Below are 21900 nucleotides of genomic sequence, written 5' to 3' on the forward strand. Positions count from 1 at the left end.
TGCTCCTGTCTGCTCAGGACCAGACACAGAGGCCCTCAGGCCCAAGAGGAGGCTGGGAGGTAGCCTGCTGAATTTCTCCTTGCCACTCCCATCTTTTTGTCTGTGATGATCTGGGAAGCAGTGTGATAGAGGGCATTGGGTGAGCATTTGGTTCAATTCCAGCTGTGCCAGATATTTGTTACCTTACAGTGCTACTGTGACCATTAGATGCTAGATGTGAAGGCGCTATTGTGAAATGCTACAATAATTGCCCAGTTTAGCTGGTGTCTGTCAGTGAAAAGGGAGGATGCATCTACTTGCTGAATGCCTGCAGCCTAGCTCTCTGCAGAGTTTCATGGTTTTTAAGATGTATATATTTATATAAAGAGAGAGCAGTATCTTCTGTTTGCTGGTTTACTCCCCAAATGGTTGCCACCACTGGGGCTGGTCCAGGCCAAAGCCAGGAGCCTGAAACTATCTGAGTCTCCCATGGTGGATGGCAGGGCCCAAACACTCAGGCTTGTTCTGTAGTGCTTTCCCAAGCACATTAGCAGGGAGCCAGATCCAAAGTGGAGCAGCTGGGACTAGAATTAGCACTCATGGGGAATGCCAGCCTTATAAGTGGTGCTTGAACCTGCTGTGCCATAGTGCTGGCCCCTACCTACATTTTTTGAAGCATAACTGCTTCAGCTCTAGTGGAGCCCTTTTAGCTCATCCTCCCCTGTACTTTGTTTTTGCCTCCCTTGTGCTTTGGTTGTCTGCATTCTTGTCAAAATCAAAAGTAAATGAATTTGCCTTTAGAATACAAACTAGCATCCTGGTGTTGGATCATCCCAGCAGAGCCTGACAAAGGCCACACAAATTACTTTAGTTGTGGGAGAGAGCTATAGAACAAGACAGCTTGTAGCTTCGGAAGCCAGTGCTTTCTTATTTCCAGAATTACAAAGTGACGTATTTAAGCACTGACCATCTCGATAGGATAGAAACTGAGGTTGTCAGGATCCAGAGGCTGGGCCACACGCATCCTACAAGCCATTGAACCTCACCACCCTGAGAAAGGGGTGACCTCAGGGGAGGGGTACCTACCCTGAGGAAGAATGGGAAATAAGTTCTACATGCTTAGGGACCTCAGCCCCATCAAGTCCCAGAAAAACCAGCATGGCCAACCCTTTGCTTGATAGAAGAATCAACAGACCCAGGCAGGGGCCCACAGAGAGGGTTGGGAATCCACTTCTGGGCTACAAGCACTTTCTGTGGCTTGTTCTAGAATGAACAAAGAATTCCACTATCTACATCTCTGCCCTCAAACCATGTGTTGCTCCCTACGTTTTTTGTTTGTTTGTTTGCTAATTGAGGTTATTGCAAAACTAAAGACACTGGTTTTGATATTTCACTATTTTGAAAAGGTGACCAACACAGTTATGGGCTGTTTGGCCTCAACTCTCCTAGACTTCGACAGCACTGGCTCGCTGTCAGCAGAAATGGCCCCTTCTTGGTCCTCATGTTCTCCCCTCTTCAGCAGTGGACTCTACTGTGCTCTGTGTAAATCTTACAGCTCCCGCATTGCTCTCTGCTTTTCCTGTACTATCTGACCATGTATACTGTCTCTCTCATGGTTCTGCATTCCTCTCCATCACTAAGTTGGCCTTAATAGCACCCAGGGCCCACAGCCACCTAGGTTGACCTCACTAATTTTAACTGCTGCCACCAGGAACTCCATCTGGGTGGCAAGGAGTGGGCCAGGCCACAGCAGCCACCAGAAACTCCATCTGGGTGGCAAGGGCCCAAGCACTTGGGCCATCTTCCACCGCCTTCCCAGGTGCATTAGCAGAGAGCTGAATCAATTGGAGCAGCAGGGATGCAAACTGGTGCTCTTGTAGGATGCTGTCCGAGGCTTAGCCTATTGTACCGCAATGCCTGCTCCTCTGTATTTGTGTTTGTATTTATGATCCCACAACATGACAGACCCTGGTTACCTTGCTGCTGGGTTTCTGCAAAGTGCTCTTCCCAGGATGTCCCATTTCCAGATGATGTGTAACATACCTTCCGGTTTGGAAGACGGCAGGAGTCTTTCAGGTCACAGTAGAGGGCTTTTCCACATCCTATCTTTAGTAGCGATGCCTGCTAATGGCCTTCTTGACTAAGGAGGGTCACACGTTAAAAGATCAACCCCCATGAGTGGCCATGTCTGAGACCTTAATTAACTCTTCCATTTCCACCCCCTTCCCATCATCGTGTATTCAAGGTTAGCAGGTGGTAGCTGGAATTTCTTTTTTTTTTAAATATTTATTTTATTTTTATCACAAAGTCAGATATACAGAGAGGAGGAGAGACAGAGAGGAAGATCTTCCATCTGATAATTTACTCCCCAAGTGACCATAACGGCTGGTGCTGCACCGATTTGAAGCCAGGAGCCAGGAACTTCTTCTGGGTCTCCCACATGGGTGCAGGGTCCCAAGGCTTTGGACCGTCCTCGACTGCCTTCCCAGGCCACAAGCAGGGAGCTGGATGGGAAGTGGAGCTGCCGTGATTAGAACCGGCGTCCATACGGCATGCTGGTGCCTTCAAGGCGAGGACTTTAACCGCTAGGCCACCTTGCCGGGCCCCAGGTAGCTGGAATTTCAGTTGTCATCTTAGTTCACTCCACTTTGCCTCACCAGTTCTCTTCACTAACTCCTGAGCTGGTGAGGGCTCTCCTCCTAGTGTGATGACTCACGCTTTGTTTCTGGAGCATCTGAGTCATTGTTGGGAGGCCAGGATTGGTGTAGGCGACAGTTACAGTTACCCCGGGGGTACCTGCAGTGTGAGTGGAGAGGAAGGATCTTGCTTGAGTCCCTGTAGTCACTCAGCAGGTGTTGCCTGGCAGGAACGCTGTGGCAGAATGAGGGGAAAACTTTCTAAAGTTCTTGCCCTGTTACTTAGATGTGGGGTTAGGGGATGGATATTACTTCTGTGAACCTAAGTTTTCTCATGTACAAAGAACTGAGAGTGTCTGCTGGAGAGAAATCTTACAAGGATTAAGAAAGTGCTGAGTGATCATTCCTGGCACAGAGAAGGGCCACCTTTGCCCTTTGTCCTTTCTAGCTATGTGGCTTCAGGGTCACTTACTGAGTTGGCACATGGTTGGTTACCACCTGCCAGCCTTCCCTCTTCCTCACAAGACCAGGAAGAGTGTGGAGCCATCTGCCACAGCTGACAGTCCTCACCATTAGCCTTTCGACAATATCGATAGCCCTTCGGATCAGGATGGAACCTGGCAGCCATCCCATCAGTGCAGATGCCAGAACTGCAGCTCCTCAGTCCCCAGGAGGGAGCTGGTCTGTGCAGCTGAGGAATCTGGAGATGGAGTTTTCCACCATGTGATCTTGGTTTCCTTGTGCAGGTTATAAAACTGCTCATTGGCAAGGGCTCAAGACAGTGAGAGCTGGCCAAAAATGGAGTCCTTAGAAGAAATGAGTTAGGTCCCCTGATGTGTGGAAGATGAATGTCTGCTGTCCTGTTGCCCTTGTGGAAGTCGCAGTGGAGCAGCTTCCTGTCCTACACAGCGTCTTGTGTTAGTCTGTGTGGAGCCTGGTTGATAGGGACAGCTTCTAGATGGGGACAGCTTCTAGATAGGCCCACCCGCTAGAGTCCCATTTGAATAAGTAACTTCTTCAAAGTGTCCTGTTTTCTAGTAAGTCAATTAAGGTAGGGAATAAAATGGGTAGGTTGGAAAGAACAGTTTCAGTAACTTACAATTTAAATTGGAAAAAAAAATGAAAATAGGCTAAAGTGATTTCTCCCCCCGCCCCTTTTTTAAGGTTTGTACTTATTTGAAAGGAAGGCAAGAGAGAGAAAGAAATCAATCTCCCCCTCCCCCCCCAAAAAAGAAGAAATCAATCTCCCAATCTTAGGTACACCCTGTCTGCAAATGCTCCCAATACCTGGGTCTGGGACTGGACCAGGCTGAAGCTAAGAGTCAGGAACTCCACCCAGGTCTCCCCTGTGGGTGACAGGAACCCAGGTGCCTGAGCTGTCATTTGCTGCTTCCCGGAGTACCCATCAGTTAGGAGCTGGATTAGAAGCAAAGGCAGGAACCAAATTCCCTGTGCTCAGCAGGTGTCCCGAGTAGTGACTTAACCTGAGGTGAAATGCCCACCCTAAGATAGTTGTCTGTAGATGAACCGTCTATGACTGATACACATTATTCTATGATTTCTACGTCTTCTGAAGCAAGTACATGCTTTTTATTATAGGGAAAAATTTTTTAAATTAATTTGAATAATTATGATATATTTGAAAGGCAAATTTTCACATAGAGAGGGAAAGATACCCAGAGAGAATTATCTGTCATCTTTGATTTACTCCTCCCAAATGGCTACAACAGGTGGGGCTGGGCCAGGCTGAAGCCAGGAGCCAGGAGCCAGGAGCCAGGAGCCAGGAACTTCTCTTGGGACTCCCATGTGGGTACAATTGCCCAAGGATTTGAGCCATTTTTGCTGCTTTCTCAAGAGCATGAACAGGGAGGTGAATCAGAAGTAGAACCACTGGCACGTGAACCGGCACTAATATAGGGTGCTGGCATTGCAGGCTGTGACTTAATGTACTATGCTGCAACACCAGGCCCTTAAATCACCATCTTCTACTAGCAGATAAATAATAAAATCTGAATGAAAAGGAACAGTTTATTATTTAGACCAAAAAAAAAAAAAAAAAAAAAAACCAGATCCCAAATAGGCTGATATTTTGAGAGTTCAGTGGGTATTGTAAAGGAGAATTTCTGATGCCAGCTGAAATTTGCTATGTAAGATTCAGGGCCACTTCATTTTCTTTGAAATGTTACGGGTATAAAAATACAGCTTCTGGGCCTGGCGCGGTGGCACAGTGGTTAAGGTCCTCACCTTGCACGCCTGGGATCCCATGTGGGCGCCGGTTCTAATCCCGGTTGCCCCGCTTCCCATCCAGCTCCCTGCCTGTGGCCCGGGAAAGCAGTCGAGGATGGTCCAAAGCTTTGGGACCCTGCACCCACGTGGGAGACCCGGAAGAGGCTCCTGGCTTCGGACTGGCATAGCATTGGCCGTTATGGTCACTTGGGGAGTGAATCATCGGATGAAAGATCTTCCTCTCTGTCTCTCCTCTCTGTATATCCGCCTTTCCAATAAAAATAAAATAAATCTTTAAAAAAAATATATAGCTTCTGGACATTTGATAGCTCAGTCAAGTTATTAGAAAATCTAGGAAAAGAACCACTGTCCTTATAGGGAGATCGTTTCATCTCATTTATACTAATAGGTGGCACCTGTGTTTGAAATGTGTGTGATTGACATGTGACATTCATAGTCTCAACACTCCCAAGTCTTGCTGGGACTACGTTACGAAAGAACCTTGGCTGATTTGCCCTAATGTAGTCCTAGTTGGGAACAGAATTTGCTTTAGTATGCTGGTCAGTAGTACCTAAAGGGTAAGTTGGGACGCTTCCCCTCTCTAGGCCATGCTGTCACTGGAGGGGCGCCAGAAAGTAGGCTGATAGAATAGATGAATATCTTTTGAAGGCTTTTTTTTCCCCTCCAAATTTATAACAATCAAAAGTAATTGACCTTTCTTCAGGCTCCTGTGTCCGTTTTATTTCTCATTTTGCAGTCTGTCTCATCTCTATGCTTGAGTGAGCTCCTGGGAGGCAGAGTGCTTTGCCCAGTGGATACTCAGTAACTGTTAAATCCTAGGCATTGAATGGGACTTTTTCTCAAGTAATGAGTATTGGGCTAGGGCAGAGGAATGAGCTTTAGCTTCTCTGTGGGTATCACTTGCTGGCAGCATTCATATCGCCACAGCTTCCTGCACAGTGCATGGGGAAAAGAGTTTATTATCCTGTCTGCCTTCGCCCACCTTAACCCACCTCTGAACAACTCAGTCAGCCTCCTCTCTGTTATCGGCTATCTTTTAGTTATCTATGGTTGCATAACATATCACTCCAAACAGCAAAAGCACATTTTTTAAAGATTGACTTTGTTGGAAAGGCGGAGTTACAGAGAGGACAACACACACACATGCACACACTCCCCACCCCACCCCACCACACCACACCCCCATGTATACTCCACTTCATCCCAGTTTGGGGCTGGGTAAGGCTGGAGCCAGAATTCTGGCCAGGTTTCCCACATGGATGCTAGGGACCCAAGCACTTGGACCATCTGCCTCTGTTTTTTCACATGCGTTAGCAGGGAGCTGGATTGCAAGTGGAGCAGCCAGAACTCATACCAGTGCTCATACAGGATGCTGGCATCATAGCTGGCAGCTTAGCTAACTGTGGCACAATGCTGCCCCTCCCCAACACAATAATCTATTATCTCTCCTGTTTTCTGTGGTCCAGAATTTGAAAGCGGACTTGGTGGTTGGTTGGCTTAAGGTCGTTCATGTGCTTGGAGTCAGATATCTGTGCGTCTGCAGTCATCTGAACTCATAGATAGATAGATTGAAGGGTTGATTTGAAAGGCCAAATGGGGCCCAGCGGTGTGGCCTAGCGGCTAAAGTTCTCGCCTTGAACGCCCCGGGATCCCATATGGGCGCAGGTTCTAATCCTGGCAGCTCCACTTCCCATCCAGCTCCCTGCTTGTGGCCTGGGAAAGCAGTCAGGGACGGCCCAGGGCCTTGGGGCCCTGCACCCATGTGGGAAACCTGGAAGAGCTTCCTGGATCCTGGCTTCGGATCGGCATAGCATCGGCCGTTGCGCTCACTTGGGGAGTGAATCATCGGACGGAAGATCTTCCTCTCTGTCTTTCCTCCTCTCTGTATATCTGACTTTCCAATAAATAAATAAACTCTTAGAAAGGCCAAATGAGAGACTCTTCTACCTGCTGGTTCATTTCATCCTGTCTCTCACTGCAAGTCTAATCAGGGTATTTATTGGTCAGGCCTTGCATCTCATCTGAGGCTCAACCAAGGGAGGAAGTGCGTCCGCCTGCTTGTTGCTTGGTCATTGATGCATTCGGTTCATTGCAGATTGCTGGGCCAGGGGTCTCTGTTTCTTGCTTTCAATCGTAGATTCCTTGCCTTCTTTTTGTTTTTAAGGTTTATTTTATTTATTTGTATTTGAAAGGCAGAGTTACAACAAAAGAGAGAGTTAAAAAAAAAAAAAAAAGAAAGGGAGAGATCTCCCATTCTCTGTCTCACTGATGAAATGGTTGCAATGGCTGGAACTGAGCTGGTCTGAAGCCGGGAGCCTGGAGCTTCTTCCTGGTCTCCCACGTGTGTTCAGGGGTCCAAGTACTGGGGCCATCCTCAGTTGTCTTCCTAGATAGACAGATTATCACGGAGCTGAATTGAAAGTGAAGCAGCCAGGACTCAAACCAGCACTTGTATGGTGTGCTGGTGCTGCAGGCAGAGGATTGTTACAATATGGCTCTGGCCCCTCTTTTTTTTTTTTTTTTTTTTTAAGGTTTGTTTATTTTTCTGGGAAAGGCAGATTTACAGAAAGGAGAAACAGATCTTCTGTCTGCTGGTTCACTCCCCAAGTGCCTGCAGTGACTGAAGCTGAGCCATTCCAAAGCCAGGAACTTCTTCTATGTCTCCCTTGCGGGTGCAGGGTCCCAAGGCTTTGAGCTATCCTCTGCTGCTTTCCCAGGCCACAAGCAGGGAAGTGGATGGGAAATGGAGCAGCTGGGACACAATCCAGCGCCCATATGGGATCCAGGTGTGTGCAAGCTGAGGTCTTTACTCACCAGGCTACCACACCAGGTCCTTTCCTTTCCCTTTAACAACACAGTTAGCTTGCCTTTTCAAAATCAGTAGGCAAGGGACTGTCTCTCTGCAAGACAAATACTACTGTACTGTACAATATACTTGTATACATTCCATCAATTTTGTCATATTTTATTGGTGAAAAGCAAACACTGGTCTCAGCTGTACTTTGTGTGTGTGCTGCCGAAGGAGGAGAGGGTGACGCGTTGTGCTGGGCTGTGTTTGCCAGGAGGCCAGGGTCGCCGAGGCTGCTTTCCCTGTGTCTGCCACACTGAGCTGGCTGTGTGCAGGTGCAAGCACGGGTGTGTTAATCCTAGCCTGTTTCCCACTCCTGGCTTAAGCCTTTTCCCTCTGTTGTAGCGCTGCCTGTGGACCCCCAAGACTCCTCCACTCGCTGGCTTCATGGATGAACTGCAGGATGTTCAGCTCACAGAGATCAAGCCGCTTCTCAATGACAAGGTAAAAACCCCTCTGCTGACCCTAAAATAAACAAGTCATTTCATCTGCTACCAGTTATGTCTGTATCAACTCAGTCAGTAACCAGCCCTAGTAACCAGACTCCTGATGGAGGGAATTCTTTGAGAAATTTATTTCTTAACTCCTGTTTTTTTTTTTTTCTGTCTTTCCTACTTTATCTTTCATGAAATCATATTCAACCAAATTGGTTTTGAGAGTTTCCTCTGTTTAGATAGGAACATCGAAGGAAACATAAATTGGCCAGGTTAAGTAGCTGTTACAAGATGGGTGTTGACCAGGAATCCAAGAGTTCTGACTCTCAGGTCTCTGAGGAAAGCTTTTGGTGATGTGCACAAGCTACAAGATTCTCCCTGAAGCTCATCCGATCCATGGCGAGACCTTGCCGTGGCCCTCACAGGTGCGTCAGGGATACCTGGCTACCAGCAGTGTGTCCACTTCTGTATTTGTGTTGAAGAGCCAACTGGATGCTGGGTGGCATTGCTGAGGGACAACAGGACCGAGCAAGTGAAGAGTGAGGTGACAGGAGCTCCTGGAAAGTGAGGAAAGTCGGCAGACGTCGTCCGTTTTCTGTGTTCAGACGGGTTTCTTCTCCACACTCTTGTTGTGTCACTGCACCTTCTGCAATATTCGGAGCAGGGTGTCCGTGAGTCAGCAGAGTTCATGAAAGAAGGTTGAGAGACAGCCGGGAGGAGGCTGGGTGAGTTTGAGGGAGGGACAGGGTAAGAAGAAGCTGTTGTTTATTGTCCTTTTCTGCTGCTGGCCTGTGCTGTGTTTGCCTTTCTGTGTCCACCTCTCTCACTTCGCCCAGCCCTTCTTTATCTTTCACCAGGCTTCTTTCTCCTTTGCTTTTCAAGTCCCCACATAGCTTCTCCTGATGTTTCCCATCCAATTTCCATAAAACTGTCTTTTTAAGATTTTTTTTTTTTTTTTTTTTTTTTTTTTTTTTTATTGGAAAGGCGGATATACAGAGAGGAGAGACAGAGAGGAAGATCTTCCGTCCGATGATTCACTCCCCAAGTGAGCGCAACGGGCCGATACTATGCCGATCCGAAGCCAGGAGCCTCCTCTGGGTCTCCCACGCGGGTGCAGGTTCCCAAAGCTTTGGGCTGTCCTCGACTGCTTTCCCAGGCCACAGGCAGGGAGCTGGAAGGGAAGCGGGGCTGCCGGGATTAGAACCGGCGCCCATATGGGATCCCGGGCGTGCAAGGCGAGGACCTTTAACCACTTGCGCCACCGCGCCGGGCCCAAAACTGTCTTTTTAAGTTTGTGAAGGACTATCCCAAAAATACTGTGCCATGAAGTGGAGGGAGAGAATAAAGCTAGAATCGGGTGCACATGAGAGGATGATTCTTCCTTATCCTGGCAGAAAGCTAGCAGCTTCATCCGGGTCCCCCACATGGGTGGCTGGAACACAGGTATTCAGACAGTCACCCACTGCTTTTCTCAGGCCATTAGCAGGGAGCTGTATTTCAAGTAGAGCTGAAAGACACAAGACACAAGCTGTTGCTCATGTGGGATGATGGCATTGCAGGCACCAGCTTTACCATCCACACTGCAATGCTGGCCCCTCTTTTTTTTTTTTTTAATTCTTAGAGCCTCGCTTTGAAGCAGGTAGCATTCCTTGTTGAGCTGATGTGAACTCTGGCTGAAAGCCTGCCTTGCCATCACTGAGTGGCAAAAGCAGGATTGAAACCCAGGTTTTCCCTGCTCTAACCTCAGTCTTTCCATGTAGCCAACCCTGTAGAAGTCTTGGCATCACTTTCTCTTTAGGAGAAGCCTGGAAATGTGTTTCATTGCACCTCATCTTTCTGTTCATTCTGCTTGTCTCTGTACTCTTAACCAAAGACACTGCTGAGCCCATCCAGGCTGCAAGGAGATAAAGCAACTCAAACACAAGCTGTTCCAGAGACGTTTGTCCTGAGATGACTGGAAGGGGGCATTTTCCATAGAGTGAGGCTTGTGCTAACCTGTCACTCGTCATCAGCTGGTCGTTTTCCCATTTTATTTTCGTATGCCTGTCATTTCGTCTCCGGCTCTGAAGTGCGAGATGTGGGTAATTTTGCCATGCTTGTTTGATTTGAAAGGAGGATACATCCACCATCTGCTGCCTCTGGGGCTGCTGGTTTCGCACCTCTCACCCAACAGATCCAGGAAGAAGCAGCTGAGCTGCCTTTCTGCTCCTTGTTCTGGGCTTAGGTGCTGCAGAACCTGGGGAAAGCCTAAACCCAGGCTTGAGAAAGCAAATAGGAGGCCACAGTTGCCTTCTGAGTTGTTGAGGAAAGTCCACGGAGCCATCAGTGTCTAGCAAGGAGAATGGAAACAAGGTATTTACTTGATTTAGTTTGCTACAGTAGAAACTGAGGTAAACCTTACTACAGTGTTTTTTTTTTTTTAAGATTTATTTATTTATTGGAAAGTCAGATATACAGAGAGGAGGAGAGACAGAGAGGAAGATTTTCTGTCCGATGATTCACTCCCCAAGTCACCCCAACAGCTGGTGCTGTGTCGATCCGAAGCCAGGATCCACATGGGTACAGGGTCCCATGGCTTTGGGCCGTCCTCGACTGCTTTCCCAGGCCACAAGCAGGGAGCTGGATGGGAAGTGGAGCTTCCAGGATTAGAACCGGCGCCCATATGGGATCCTGGGTTGTTCAAGGCGAGGACTTTAGCTGCTAGGCCACGGTGCCGGGCCCATACCCAAAGTCTTAACAGAAATGTTGCAACTTTTTTTTTTTCTGTTTCATATTGGCTCATTCATTTTATATCTCCCAAGCGCCTGATTTCTGCTGTGTTTGGAGGCTGTCAGGTGGTCTCAAGAACTGGAAATTCACTGGCTGATCATTTGCATTCTGACAACACCTACCCTAGGTCATAGGAGGCCCTTCCTTCTACTTCTCATGGTCTAACTGGAAATTAAACACAGTGACGTTGCTTTTAAAAAGTAATTTTTGGGGCAAGAGTTGTGACAAGCTTTTTATTTTCTTAAGAGATTTACTTGTAGTAAATAATGCTGGTAGTGGTTTTACTGGTAGTGGTTTTAAAAGCTGTGTCGGGTCTGGCACGGTGGCCTAGCAGCCAAAGTTCTCGCCTTGAATACACCGGGATCCCAAACATGTGCCAGTTCTAATCCTGGCAGCCCTGCTTCCCATCCAACTCCTGCTTGTGGCCTGGGAAGGCAGTTGAGGACAGCCCAAAACTTTAAGACTCTGCCCCCAGATGGGAGACCTGGAGGAAGTTCCTGGCTCCTGGCTTTGGCTCGGCGTAGCACTGGCCATTGTGATCACTTGGGGAGTATCATCGGACGGAGTATCTTCCCCTCTATTTCTCCTCTCTGTATATCTGACTTTGCAATAAAAATAAATAAATCTTTGATAAAAAATAAATAAATAAAACCACTACCAGTAATGGTAGCATTCCATGTAGATGCTCTACTTTTTTTTGGATGCTCCACTTCTGGCCAGCTCCCTGCTAGTGGCCTGGGAAAAGCAGAGCAAGATGGCATCTTGAATTTAAAAATAAATAAATCTTTAAAAATTGTTTTTAAAAATTTACGTTTTATTTGAATGGCAGAGATCTTCCAGACACTGGTTCAGTACTCCGAATGCCTGCAGCAAACATGGTCCAGGCCTAAGCTGGGAATCAGGAACTTCACCCAGGTCTTCCACACGAGTGGCAGGAGCACAAGTATATGAGCCATCCTCCGGTACCTGCTAGGGTGGGCATCAGTAAGAAGTAGGTTGGAAGACTAAAATTAAACTCTTTGATATAGATAGCGGGTGTCCCAGTGGCGACTCACACCTGTATCCCAAATGCCAGCCCCACAATGGCTTTCTTGAAAGCTCCCAGACCTTTCCTGGGAACGAAGGCTGCCACAGGACAGGGTGATCCTTTAATCCTTAGCGACATTCCTTAGAAATCTACCCAGGCCCATCTGCTCAGTCTCGGAGTTATCCGTGCTGTGACTGTATCAGACTTTGTTGTTGTGAATTCAGTTTCATGTGAGGAATAGCACTTCAGACTTGCTGTCTCTTCCATGCTGCTGTCAGTGGTATCTCCATCTGTCCATGTTGGTATCTGTTATGACATTCCAGCCACCTTTAGAAAATTTATGCTGCTCATAAATCAATTTAAAATCAAATTAGACATGTGGCTAATGGCTGCCACAGTGGACAGTACAGCTATAAACCATCTCAGCTAATTCCACTGGTTCCTCCTATGGGAAGGGTCGTTTGTTGCTTTGGGTGTATGTGTCCTACTCCCCTCCCACCTGAAGGTAGAGGGTTTTCACTTGTTTATCCTGCTGATAGCAAAGGAGATGAATCCAGGACAGGTTTGGTGGGGGGAACTTCTTGAAGGGGAATGAAACTACATAGGACTTCCACAGGTAAGTTGCCTGCAACATCTCAGGAGAGGACGCTGTGGGGACTGCACCTGACAGCAGCTGCACACCTGCCGGAAGCCATTGCAGGAGCAAAGTCAACAGGTCACGGCGGAATAGTTTCTACATAAGGAGAGCTTTTCTAGTGGAGGGGCTTCCACTTCATGAAAAATCAAGTCGAGAGAGTTTTGTTGTCTTTGTTGTTTTCTACCATATATGTCATCTGTCACTATATATATATTTGAATATTCTAGTACCATACTCTTGATCCCCATCTCTGAATTGCTGCTCAAATGCTGCTCAAATGCCTCTGAGTCATTGCCACTGATTTTCCTCTTGGTCAGATGTTTCTTTTCTATAACCCATTTTAGACGTTTGATGAATTCTCCTTCGATCTTTTGTCTATGTTGTGCTATGCAATCACTTGTCCTTTTTTTTTTTTTTTTTTTTTTTTTTCCTATTTCGTAGGGTACGGTAGATATGTCAGTGTTGGGAGCCCTGCCTTCCTTTCTTTCAAATTTTATCATTAAATTTGAAGTTGTTGTTTTTTTTTTTAAGACTCATTTATTTGAAAGGCAGAGTTATGGAGAGGGAGGGGTTGGGGGGGTGAAAGAAGAGATGTCATCTGTCTGCTGGTTCACTTCCAAAATGACTGCCATGACAGTCTGAGGAGGCTGAAACTCAGAGCTAGGAGCCTCATCCAGGTCTGTCATTAGGGTGGAAGGGACCTAAGTACTTGAGCAGATGTGACTTGACGCAGGACTTGTGTGATGTTGGAATCACAGGTGAAGGCTTAATGCAATGCGCCACGTCGCTGGCTCCAAAAGTCGTGTTTTTTTTAAGATTTTATTTAGTGATTTGAAACACAGACTTACAGAAAGAGAGGGAAGAGATAGAGATCTTTTATCCGCTGGTTTATTCTCCAAATGGCCACACGCACCAGGGTCTAGTCTAAATAAAAGACTTGAGCCTGGAACACCACCTGGTCTTCGTGTGGGTTTCAGGGGCTCAAGCACGTGTGCCATCCTCTGCTGCCTTCCCAGGTGCACATGAGCAGAGAGCTGCACCCAAAGCGGAACAGCCAGGACACAAGCTGGTGCTCTTAGAGGGGGTGCTTGCATTGTGGGTGGCGGCATAACTTGCTGTGCCACAATAGCAGCCCCAAAAGTCTTCCCTTTATGAGCCATCCATGGCTTTGTTTTCTTCTTTGTCCTTTCTTTGATTCTTGGATCTAGGTTCAGTCCAGTCAGAGTTGGCCTCTAATTCCTTCTTTCTCCCAGGTCCTTTCCTACCCATGTCCAGGACATGCTCTCAGACCCTGGACTGTGTTTTATCCTCGTCTCATGAGTTGTCCCTGAGGTAGGGAGACAAGAAGTTACACTTTGTGTTTGTAAGGAAACTGGGTTCCTCCCCATGTCTGTACAGTAAGCTGCCAAAGAACGAACTCACCTGACATGCTGTAGTTACCCCAGCTGGCCCTAGGAGCCTCGTGGTGAGAACCATGTTAGTTTTATAACAACCATGAGGCTGCATACGCACTGCCTTCAATGTGAACTGAATTTGCTGTACATATGCGGGGCAAGCCACACAGGGAAACTGACTGTGTTTTTTGCCTTCTGTTGACAGAATGGTACACGAAACTTCCAGGACTTTGACTGTCAGGTAAGGCCTGCACAAGCACCAGGAGGGCTCTGTACAGGTGTGGGTTGCCTGCCTGCCTGTGGGCGTGGTCTTGTAGCGGTAGCTCTTGGCACACCTGATCATGACTGCCCATTGTCCTTTGATCATGGGATCAAGCTTATGTGGAATGATTAGCTATCACGTTCAGAAACTGCCTGCCAGAAACAGGTTTTACATTGGAAGTTTGCTTGTGGGTGGAATTCCTTACAGTGGAGATCTTTTCTCAGATGATGCTGAGAACCTCATTTGTGACACACAGCTGACAAGCAGTGGTCGTGACCTCACGGCAGAGAAAGTAGGGAGAAGCAATTTGGAAGAGAGACTTCTCGACCAAATTTTAATCAGTAATGAAGATCTCTCATTGAAATGAGGATTTCTCCTGGTTTTATATTTAGAAATGCAAAATCCAACTTAAAAAAAATTTGATTCATTAGTATTTTCCCTAATGGCACTGCTTTTCCCATCTTACTTTTTGTACGAGCTCCATTGCCAATGTGAAAATCAACAGTGTGAGCCAGCAGTGTTCTACCGCCTGCTTTATGTGTTGACTGGTGCCAAAAGAAATGGCAGGAAGGAAAGAGCAGAGGCAGATGAGAGCCGCAGAAGCCCTGGAAGCCCAGACCTCCCAATTGGGGGATGGCCAGCGTGGCAGAAATCAGCAGCAGCGACAGGAGGTAGATTGCCAGGGGCCTAACCAGCAGGGAAGAAAGAGTGCTGGGACACCAGTTTTCTTGTTCCAGTATGTTTTCTTCTTCTTTTTTTTTTTTAATCGCATTTCATTTTATAGCATCGTTTCATAGGCTCTGATGTTTCCAGTATGTTTTCAAGAATGCAATTTCTATTAAGTACAATGACTCTAGTGTTAGCATGAAGAAAGAACTAATATCTCTCATTGGCAAAGCAGCTGTATCATAATAATTTATTGGTCATCCACTATAGAATACCTGCTAAACACATTATCTCCAGTTTTTAGAGCAGTATCCTGTGATGGCTTTTGTCACCCTATTTTGGCAGATGAGGAAATCTGAGATTAAGTTTTATAACTTGCCATTGAATAGTTAGGATTGAAAAACTGTTGTGTACTCTTTTACATCTGGACATGTTCGCAATGGAAACGTAAGGAATTGAGTTGTCTTTAAAGCTAACATCCCTCGGCAGAATAGATGAGAGGTTGACATTGGGAGGAGCAGGCTCACTCACCGTGTTGCTATATACTGCTGTTTCCAATTATCTCATGATATAGTTAGTTGATGATTTAAATGCACAGTGTAATTGGCCTAAAGCCATTACTGAGTCATTGCTTTAGGTGATGACTGTTTTCAAAATTATTTAAGGAACAGAAAATCATATATATCTTTTTTTTATTGGAAAGGCAGATTTACAGAGAAAAAGATCTTTCATCCACTGGTTCACTGCGTAAATGGCTGTGATGGCCAGAACTAAGCTGATTAAGAGCCAGGAAGCTCTTCTGGGTCTCCCATGCAGGTGCAAGGGGTCCTTGCACCTCAAGTGCTTTCCCAAGCCACAAGCAGGTAGCTGGATGGGAAGTGGAGCAGCCATGACACGAACTGGCACCTATATGAGATCCTGGCACTTACGATTGGAGGATTAGCCAATTGAGCCATCATATCAGGCCCAAAACAGATGTATTTTTAGAGAGAGAGAGAGAGAGCATGCACTTGCATCCTCTAATTTACTTTGCAGATACGTGTAATATTTGGGACCAGGTAAACCAAACCTAGGGACTAGGAATTCAGTTCAGTCTTGAGTCTCACATGGGTGGCAAGAACCCAGTTACTTGAGATGTCACCACTGTTACTGCCTGTCAGGATCCACATTAGCAGGCAGCTGGAGTCAGTGGTGGAGCTGGGTGTGGAATCCAGGAGCTGGGTGTGGAATCTGATGTGGGATGCAGACATTTTAACTAGTGTCTTAACCATTAAATACCTGCCCTGGTGATGACTCTTAGAAAACAAAAAGGAATATTATTTTTTAATAAACACTAACAGTCAAGTTTGTGTTTAGTTGGATGAATCTGCGAAGGTGAATTTACAGAGAGAAGGAGAGACAAATATCTTCCATTTGCTGGTTCATTCCCCAAATGGCCACAGCAGCCAGAGCTGTCAATCCAAAGCCGGAAGCCAGGAACCAGGAGCATCTTCTGGGTCTCCCACGTGGGTGCAGGGTCCCAAGGCTTTGGGCCATCCTTAACTGCTTTCCTACACCACAAGCAGGGAAATGGAACAGCCAGGACACAAACAAGTGTTCATGTGAATGCCAGTGCATGTGAGGCAAGGATCTTAGCCATTGAGCCATAGCACCAGGCCCTAGTTGGCCTTTTTAATATTGATTAATTTATTTGGAAAACAGTTGCAAAGAGAGGGAGAAGCAGAGAAGTCCTCTATCAGCTCATCTGCTCCCCAAATACCCCTCTTCCTAACACTGTTGAGGGCTCTGCTTCCTTTTACTCTCTTTTCAAGGGTTTATGTGCTGTTGGGGCAGCTGCCTCAGAACAGCAGGCTAATAGTAGACCCAGGAGGTAGGATGATGTGAGAAGACTAGAAGGGCCTGGTTTGCCTGCAGACTTCCCAGAAACCATTGGGCATTCTTAGGAATCCAAGCAGAACACATCTATGGTCCACCCATCACCAGCTGGACAGGCTTGCACTCTTGCCATCTGTGTTGCCCTCCAGCATAGACATGGGTGGGAGTGAACTGAAGACATCTAACCAGGCTTCTTTCAGGTCTGTGCCTTGATGGAGAAAAATCTTTAAGGAATCTTTGCTGCTGTACCTAGAAAGTCATCTCAGTATCCTCACCTAAACTCACAGCTTGAATCTAAAGTCTGTTTTCCTAACTGATCAGCTGCATATGGTTTTTTTTTTTTTTTTCAGTAATGAAGATATAATCTTGGTTCTTTATCCTTAGTTGCATCATTGTCGGTACTCTTCTGAGGCAGGTGGTGGATATAAGGAGTCATGAGAGAAGGGGAATGGTTCCAGCTGACACAGTTGGAATTTAGAGGAGCGAGCCTGTTGCTGTGTGAGGCAGTGACTCAGCAGTCTTCTTAACATCCATCTTCTTCAGTACCACTGGGTTTTCTTCTTCTTCTTCTTCTTGTGAGATTGCTTACAGGTTTAGAGCTAAAGTGTGAGATTTGGCACAGGGTTCCAGGTTCAATTGAGATACCTGCATCCTGTGCCACGATATCTGAGCTGAAGTCTTGGCTGCACTCCTTACCCCAGCTTCCTGCTGATGTGTATCTTGGGTGGCTGCAGGTGAGCACTGAAGCAACTGTGTCCCTGGTACCCGTGTGGGAGATCTGAATGGAGTTACTGGCTCCTGGATTTAGCCTGGCCCAGCCCAGATTATTATGAACACTGAGAAATGAATCAGCAGATGGAAGATCTCTCTCTGTCTCTGTTTTTCTGCCTTTCAAATAAATAAAATGGCATGGCCATCAGCTGAGTACTTTCATGCTGGCTACTTCATTGCAGTCTCTTTTTAGAGGACAAATGGAAAAAGCCCAACCCATGAGAATTGGTGTTGAAACTGCAATCCAAACGTATGTGTGTGCTTACCTCTGCAAAGGAGCTTTAAAAGAACTTGCTATGTATTTCCAAGAGTAACATAGACAGAAAGACAGTCTTCCATCTGCTAGTTCACTCCAAATGACTGCAACCAGGTGCACTAGTGAGGAAGTTGGATCAGAAGCAGAGCAGCCAGAACCTCCAAATGGAGTTACTCCGACGCAGGAAGTTACATCGCAAAAGGTGGCTCAACTCTCTGTGTCACAGTGAGCACCAGTCACTTCTGAGGGGCTTAAACAGGTCTATATCCTTGTAGATCTCTTGGTGTGATGTGAAATAAGATTTCTGGAAGTTGGTTTAAAGGGAAGAAGTGATTGGGGAGCGCTGGCTTCAGCTGCCTGCTGCAGTCTGATAGAGTTGGAATTCAGAGTGTTGTAGATGCTTTCATGCCTTGTAGATGCTTCTGGGCTGTGTGCCCTCCAGCCTTGAATCCCACAGGTTCTCTTCTGATTCATCCCTGCCCGAATAATGGAAAGTTACTGCCACTATCGCCCAACCACTCCTGTGTTCTCTCCATACCTCATGGTGATTTTTGTTCCTCTTTCCTCCCTTTGACACCTCTTGCTCCCTACTTCTGGTTTGATTCTGTTGTAGCTTTTGTGTGTGGTAGGGTGATTCTATTAAGTTCTGATGGTTTGAGTGACTGACTTCATTTGGGGAAAAGCAAAAGAGAACCTTTTAGCAAAGCTAAAGTCCTTTTTTGTATCACCCATAATATCAGTTCCTTTCCTCGCATCACTACAGGTTTGCTTCCTCTGGTGAGTCCCGTCACATGCCATGCATGACTGTCAGTAGCTACCCTAACTCATTTCCTCCAAGTTTAGCCTTACCATGAAAAATCTTTACTTGACACTCTGGAGAAATATTCAGAGAGGATTCTCATTTGCTTTGTAAAAAAGTGGTGTGTGTGTGTGTGTCTGTCCAGTGTTTGAGTGGACCAGAGAGCTGCACCGCTTCCTCCCCAGACTTCCCTAGAGCATGTTCTAAAACTGTCAGTACTGCTGTGTATGTGTTAGGCACCCTTTCCCTTCATCATTGACTGAGGCTATGTGAAGAAAATACTGCATGAGGCATTCAAGGAGGAAATGATACATGTCAGGTGGACAATTTGGAAAAGAAACTTCCCAAATGTAGAGTGTGATTTGTAAAAAGACTGTTGAATGGTGACAGTCGATACCTGAAGCCTGAAGCCTGAATTGAACCTGATTGAAGGTGTCAGAGTTCAAGGTTGAAGGAGTTGAGACTGAAGTCAGAGAAAAGATAATACAGAATGCAAGTTGGGGTAGACAGTGTGATACAATAATCCTCATCTTGCAATGTCCACATCCATGAGAGAGTTCCTGCGGTCATATCCTGCCTCACTTGACAATCTAGCTTCCCCCGGATGTGCCTGGGAAGCAACAGGTGATAGCTCAGGTAATTAGGGCTCAGTTACCCATATGGGAGACTGAGATGGAGTTCCTGGTTCCTAGTTGCAGCTTGGTGTAGCCCTGGCTGTTGTGGGCATTTGGAGAGTGCAGCTGTAGATGGGATATCTCTCTCTATCTGCCTCACCTTTATCTTCCCCTCCCTACTCTCATCTGAAACAGATAAGCAAAAGGCTGACTGATAAAGATTCTTTTTTTTTTTAAGATTTATTTATTTTTACTGGAAAGTTGATACATATGGAGAGGAGGAGAGACAGAGAGGAAGATCTTCCATCCCATGATTCACTCACCAAATGGCCACAATGGCCAGAGCTGAGCTAGTCCGAACCCAGGAGTCAGGAGCCTCTTCCAGGTCTCCCACGCAGGTGCAGGATCCCATGGCTTTGGGCCATCCTTGAGTACTTTCCCAGGCTACAAGCAGGGAGCTGGATGGGAATACGAACCAGTGCCCAAATGGGATCCCGACATGTTAAATGTGAGAACTTTAGCCACTAGGTTACTGTGCTGGGCCTGAGAAAAGATTGTTTTGCTAAGCTATTAAATGAAATGCAAAAACCTTTACCCTTATACCTAGGGGTAAAATATTTAGGGATATTATATCAAAACTTACTATATAACAACAAAACCTAGAAACAGACATTTGGTATAGTAGATAAGATACCAATTCTGATGGTCACATCCCATATCAGAGTGCCAGGGTTCAAGTCTATTCCCACTGCAGCTTCCTTCTAATGCATGTCCTAGCAGATGATGTTTCAAGTGTTTGGGTTCCAGCCACTGATGTGAGCTTCCAATGGAATTCCTGGCTCCTGGCTTTGGTCTGGCCCAGCCATAGCTTTTGGGATCATTGAGGAGTGAACTAATAGAAGAATAATCTCTCTATCTCTCTGCTTTTCAAGTAAATAAAAATAATAGAAGTTATAGCCAGGAATCTTTTTTATAATTATTTTATTTTGCTAATCTTTTTTTTAAAGATTTATTTTAATTGCAAAGTCAGATATACAGAGAGGAAGAGAGACAGAGAGAAATATCCTTCTTCCAGTGATTCACTCCCTAAGTGACCACAATGGCCGGTACTGCGCCGATCTGAAGCCAAAGCCAAGAACTCCCCCGGGTCTCCCATGTGGGTGCAGGGTCCTAAGGCTTTGGGCCGTTCTCAACTGCTCTCCCAGGCCATAGGCAGGGAGCTGGATGGGAAGTGGAGCTGCTGGGACCAGAACCAGCGCCCAATGAGATCCTGGCACATTGAAGGCGAGGACCTCAGCAGCTAGGTCATGGTGTCGTGCCTTATTTTGATAATCTTTACCAAGAATCTTACAATAGCCTATTTATTGGAAACAGAATAAAACTTCATGTAAATAAAATATTGACATTTCCTGAGTATAAATTGTCACAAAAAGTTAACTTGAATTATTTTAGATTAGCCAAGGAGAGGGAACAGTATTAACAAGTTTGAAGTGATCATAGCATGACTGAGTTTTAGAGAGTTGATGAGTCACCTTGCATCTTCTGTTGACAGCACGTTTAGCTCATGGATAAGGACTCAAGCAAAGGTAAAAGTGAGTTATCAAATAAGGATAACATCCTAGAAAACCTAAATTCTTTTTTAAAGATGTTTTTATTCATTTACTTTTACACTTGAAAGTCAGAATTACAGAGAGACAGCGACAGAGAGATCTTCTATCCACTGTTCACTCCCCAAATAGCTGCCATGACCAGAGTGAGCTAGTCTGAAGCTGGGGAGTAGGAGTTTCTTCCAGGTCTCCTGGGGAAATAGATGTCTGTTACCAGGGCCATGAGCTGCTCCCTCAGGGCTCTGCCCATTGAGCACTGGCTCTCATTGTGTGATCATACTCCAGAGCGCAGGGGTGGAGGTGGGGGGCATGGGGTGAGGTCATTGGAGAGAGCCTGTAAGCCTGGAGGACCAGAGCAGAGGTGTGGCAACGCCTGCCCACCACAGCAGCCTGACCACTGGGTTGTTTCCACAGTCTTGTCTCTGCTTGGCGTCAAGTTCCTTTGTGCGCCAAGATTGTGAAGGACTTGCACACAAATGCCCCTGACTGTGAGTGCCTCCTTTATCTGCCTTGTTTATTGTGCTAAGAACATTTACTTTTACTCACTGTGAGGATGAAGGGGCACTTTGAGACATTGACCACTAAGAGTTCCTCCAAATAGGATGATAAGCAGGGCTAGGCGCCTTGGCTCATCCGTTCCCTATTTGTTCAGTTGACTAGAGGGCCCAAATGATGAGGTGGGGACTGAGGTCTTCTTAAAAAAAAAAAATGAGGTTTGGTAATGAGCCAATTCCTCCAGATTATAAAATGATGACAGAGTAGTGACTATGGCTTCTGTTGCCTCATCATCTTTAGAGTGTTCTCTTTCCCTCCATCCATTCTGTCTCCTTTTTCATCATCCATCTCAGGATCTGCCTACTACACACACACATACAAGTCACTATCGGTTACCTGGCCCAGGACAGTCCAAAACTTTCTTACAGTTTTTGGTAGGTTAGCTGAAGCCAAGCTGGACTGTTAAGCAGGACTCTACTGAGGGTGTGACTATGACAGAAGAAAGACTGATAGCCAGGTTGTCAAGGTGGCGAGGTGCCGGATGCTCTCTTGAGCCATGGATCTCCAGTAGGATCACCCGAAAA

At 46.3% G+C, this 21900-nt stretch overlaps 1 protein-coding gene across 2 annotated transcripts in view; it reads left to right on the top strand.

Moving 5' to 3' along the window:
* Positions 1–21900, top strand: part of NDRG3 (NDRG family member 3) — a 66303-nt gene that overhangs the window by 19516 nt on the left and 24887 nt on the right. For both annotated transcript variants that reach the window (XM_040981511.1, XM_040981512.1), the window contains exons 2-3: positions 8056–8154; positions 14177–14212. In XM_040981511.1, the coding sequence (XP_040837445.1) occupies positions 8056–8154; positions 14177–14212 (135 nt within the window). The remainder of the gene's footprint in view (positions 1–8055; positions 8155–14176; positions 14213–21900) is intronic.

Source organism: Ochotona curzoniae, unplaced genomic scaffold (assembly GCF_017591425.1).
Source record: "Ochotona curzoniae isolate NIBS_2020 unplaced genomic scaffold, NIBS_Ocur_1.0 contig_3520, whole genome shotgun sequence".
In the NCBI taxonomy this organism is placed as follows: Eukaryota; Metazoa; Chordata; class Mammalia; order Lagomorpha; family Ochotonidae; genus Ochotona; species Ochotona curzoniae.